This window comes from Garra rufa, chromosome 3 (genome assembly GCF_049309525.1).
Source record: "Garra rufa chromosome 3, GarRuf1.0, whole genome shotgun sequence".
Classification (NCBI taxonomy): domain Eukaryota; kingdom Metazoa; phylum Chordata; class Actinopteri; order Cypriniformes; family Cyprinidae; genus Garra; species Garra rufa.
The window spans coordinates 57,793,619-57,798,440 of NC_133363.1; the positions used below are offsets into that span (position 1 = coordinate 57,793,619).

The 4,822-nt window shown below is 36.2% G+C and overlaps 1 protein-coding gene across 1 annotated transcript; it reads right to left on the bottom strand.

The window, feature by feature from the left end:
* On the bottom strand, positions 1-2,144 carry LOC141332259 (serum amyloid A-5 protein-like). The gene is made up of 4 exons (XM_073837385.1): positions 2,104-2,144; positions 797-894; positions 562-700; positions 1-349 (listed from the first exon to the last, which is right to left on the bottom strand). The coding sequence occupies exons 2-4, from the start codon at positions 882-884 to the stop codon at positions 211-213; spliced, it is 366 nt and encodes a 121-aa protein (XP_073693486.1). The 5' UTR covers positions 885-894; positions 2,104-2,144; the 3' UTR covers positions 1-210.
* Positions 2,145-4,822: the final 2,678 nt, after the last annotated feature.

The window sequence follows — 4,822 nt, forward strand, 5'->3', positions numbered from 1 at the left end:
AGTTTCTTTATTCAGATGCAAGAGCGCGTTACATAGACAAAATTATGCTAAAATTCATGTCATATATGCAGATTTAATAAGGATAACTGTTAAGATGCAAATAAAGAAAGAGTTTTATGAGTCAAAAGGTTTTCTGCTAAATTGAATCAAGCCGTTTTACAGTAAAAATGATTTCATTCAGTTTCTGCTGCACTGATGGTGGTCTTCTTTTCAGTACTTTTTGGGAAGTCCTTTGGGTCTGTAGCGGTTGGGGTCACCACCGTTACGCCCCCAGCGATTAGCGGCCTGGTCAGCTGCAGCATCAGAATTACCGCGGCGAGAGAGTCCCTGCACAGCCTCTCTTGCATCACTGCACACATCAGATTTACTGGTGATTTCATGCAATTTTAATTCACTTAAAATATATATTACGATCCCAAAAAGCATTTAAACATCCATAATAGCACATTTGATCTGTTGTTGCATTATAAAGTGCAATGGAGTAATCATTCTTGCTCAGTTTAGGTGCTCAAATTATCTTATGAAAATAAATTTATGTTAAATCTGCCACAGATGACATACCTGATCACTCTGGCTGCCCATTTGCCTCCGGGGCCCCTTTTTGCAGCATCATAGTTCCCTCGTGCATGGAAATACTTGTCTGAGTTTTTCCAGTTGGCCTTCCTCATATCCTGGTAAGCACGCAACATGTCCTGTGAACCTACAAAACACAGTGAAAGTGGTTCAAATCTGCCTATGAACTGACTTCAGTGCATGAGTTCAGAGTAAACGCAGGTAAAAAGAAAAAAATAGTGACCTCGAACAGCTTGTCCTGGATAGCGGTACCATTGCGCTTGAGTCTCAACCAGCAAAACCAGCACCAGCACAGCAAGAATAAGCTTCATGTTTACAGAGCTGAACATATAAACATATACAAGTTAGTGTAAAGTTGAAAATGATCAAAGACTTCTGCTTTCCTGCCCCAAACACTTCTTCAGCAACAAAAGGGTCATTTGGCACTCCTGAAGACAAAGAGGAGCTGAAATGGTATACATCGGGGGTCTGCTAATTAATTGTCACACCTTTACAGTGGATGAAGCTGTAATTTGCTGATTGGTCAGTTTGAATGTCTCACATTTGGGTTTCAGTCACATGGTCAAGGAAAGGATAAAAGGAGATTGTAACTGTTGCTCTGCCCCTTCTTTTTACCTTGCTCTCTCTTTCTTTGCTGGAGCTCTCTTCTTGGGGCTCTGCTCTCTTTCTCTCTCTCATGTAACATTTCACATACATGTTGGGTACAATTAACTGTCTATTTTTTGCCATCCTTCATCTATTTTGTAACCAATTTAAGTGTCACCATAACAAAACATTGTTATTAAACCATCTTAATGATAAATGATGTGCTAACTAGTCTTGATTCAACATTAACATTGACATGCTACCTATTGCAATACAATATGTGACCCTGGACCACAAAACCAGTCTTAAGTCGCTGGGGTATATTTGTAGCAATAGCCAAAAATACATTGTATGGGTCAAAATTATTGATTTTTCTTTTATGTCAAAAAACATTAGGAAATTAAGTAAAGATCATGTTCCATGAAGACTTTTTGTAAAATTCCTACTGTAAACCCATCCAAATGTAATTTTTGATTAGTAATATGCATTGCTAAGAACTTAATTTGGACAACTTTAAAGGTGATTTTCTCAGTATTTTGATTTTTTGCACGACCAAATATTGTCCTATCCTAACAAACCATACATCAATAGAAAGCTTATTTATTGAGCTTTCATATGATGTATATATCTCAGTTTTGTAAAATGTAACCTTATGACTGGTTTTGTGGTCCAGGGTCACATATAGTCTCTCAATAGCAACGCTCTCCCACATATTTAGCTATTATAACTGCGCTTATTTCCGTCATTGTTATAAGTGGCAGTGGGTGGTATTAGACTAGAAATGTACAGATTTATACCATAATGCTGATAACATTTCTTTAGTCCTTCGGCAGTCCTACAGCTTGAACCACTGTAGGAAACCACCCTTACATTAACAAATGTAATATTAACCATGCCACATATAGTTTAAAATCAGAATGAAGATAGAGGTTAGTTTACTCTTACCTTTCAGATGCTCAGTTCAGATACATCAGGTCTTCACCCAGCTAGAGACATTTTATAAGCCTCGGATTGGGCTGGACTTGGATTTTCCTGACCGTGATGTGACCGATTGCTTTAGGAAAATCAGACCAATTTTGTCTTCAAACAGCTAGTCCTGTGTTGCACAAGCGCTTCTGGGAATCCAACATTTGTGAAACATAACTGTTTATAACAGTGTGTCGAACTAAACTGAAACTATAAAAACACTTGTTACTTGAGATAAAATAAACATTAAAAGAGTTTTATCTTGAAGTATTATAATAACTGATTATGAGTTATAAGTCTGATTATGCAAAAACATAAAAAAATTAAATGACAAAACCACAACTATATTACTAAAATTTTAACTAAAACTAGAGTGAAAACAGAAAATATAAAAATAAAATCAAAATTCAAAATATTAACGAAAGCTATTATAGTATATCAGTGATACTAATACTGAAACAAATCATTTAATTAAATAATAATAAGTAAAACACACTCAAATGAAAATGTAGTAAAACTCCTAGCATTTTTATCTTAGATAAAGTACATTTTAATGAAAAAAATCAATATATACCCACAGAGCCTTGCAAAAGTATTCATACCCCTTCATTTTATTTCACGTTTTATTGTGCTTTTTTACTTTTCTACTTTTTCCCCACATCAATCCACACTCCATACATCATAACAACAAAGCACAAAACAGACTTGTGACAAGTTTGCACATTTATTAAAAATAAAACGCTGAAATAAGTGCATTGCATAAGTATTCATACCCTTAACTCAGTGCTTAGCTGAAGCACCTTTTTCACATTTGCATTTGGCAATTATCTGCCATTCTTCTCCTCACCTCTTCATCTCTCTCAAGCTTTGTCATCTTGGATGGGACCTTGCAGATATTTTTAGGTATATTTTCAGGCTGGGCCACTGAAGGTCTCTCACAGAGTTGTCTATAAGCCACTCTTGCTGTGTGCTTAAAGTCATTGTCCTGATGGAAAATGAACCCTCTGGCCAGTCTGAGGTTCTAAGTGCTTTGGACTAGGTTTTCATTAAGGCTATTTCTATATTCTGGTCCTAAGCAACTAACTCCTGCTCAGGACCAGCGCATGATCATCTTAAACCAGCACATGACCAGGTCAAACCAGGAGCCATGCTCAAAACATACCTCACCAGCATATTCTGTTTTTTGTTTTCAACAGAAATTTTTGCTGTGTTGAGCTTTTCTTCTACTCTGATGTTTCCCTCAGTCCCTGCTGCTGAAAAACAGCCCCACATGAGGCTGCTACCAGCATACTATACTTTTGGGATGGTACTCTACAGGTGTTGAGCAGTGCCAGGTTTCCTTCAAACATGATGCTTGGAATTGAGGTTCATCTTGTTTCTTACAATCTGAAAGTTCTTTAGGTGCTTTGTTGCAAATTCCAAGTGTGTTTTCATGTATCTTCACTGAGGAGAGGATTGAGTTTGGCCACACCACCATAAAGCCCAGATCGGTTGAGTGTTGCAGTGATGTTTGTCCTTTTGTAAGTTTCTCCCATCTGCATATATGATCATGGAGCTCAACTAGAGTGACCATCAGGCTCTTGCTCATCACTGTAACCAAGGCCCTTCCCCATCAGTTTCTCAGGTTAACCAGCAGGCCAGCTCTAGTAAGAGACACTGATGTTTCAAACTTTTTAGACATGCATCTGTGAACCTTCAATGCAACAGATTTTTTTCTCAACTTTTCCCCAGATGTGTGGCATGACACCAATCCTGTCTCTAAGCTCTATGGGCAGTTTTTTTTTTTTACCTTAGGGTTTGGTTTTTGCTCCGATATGCATTTCGGCTGATAGACCTTTTATTAGGATGTAAGTGCCTTTCCAAATCATACCCATTTAAGTGAATTAGCCACAGGTTAACTTCACTCAAAGTATAGTAACATCTACAAGCAGTTTTGGGGAAAGTTACTTTAAAAGTAATACATTACAATATTGAGTTACTCCCTAAAAAAGTAACTAATTACGTTACTTAGTTACATTTTTATGGAAAGCAATGTGTTGCGTTACTTTTGTGTTACCTTTTAAATCTGGGCAGGACTTGCTTTTTTGTTTATAATATAAAAGTTCTATTTTTTACACCTTTTCACACCAAAAGCCTCAGGCTTAGAGAAAAGTAAATTCACGTCTGTACAGTAGACTGCAGAAGAAAAATGTCATCTCTTCAGCAATTAAAAAAGGAAAACAAATGTTAGATTATCTTGAGTAATTTTTGCTTATTAGTATGGATGAATTGGATCATCGAGATCATCAGCAAAGACATTGGTTAATAAAATGGGATTAAATACATATTTACATTATTTATATTATTTAACATATTTAGTTATTGCAAGTTTGTGTTGAATTTCACTGTTTTTATTCATTTTGAGGAATACTGTATCTGTTTTGTTAGTGTGTAAGATAATTTTTTGCACGTTCACCTTTATTCTAGAACTAAAGTAACATCTTACTCACAATTTCTCTCAACATCGGGACAGGAGAGCTTTTAATCAATAAATGCGGGGAAAAGTAACTGGCGTTACTTATTTGAAAAAGTAACTCAGATATTTTCTTGTCAGTTAAAAAGTAATGCGTTACTTTACTAGTTACTTGGAAAAAGTAATATTATTACGTAACTTGCGTTTCTTGTAATGCGTTACCCCCAACACTGTCTACAAGCAATG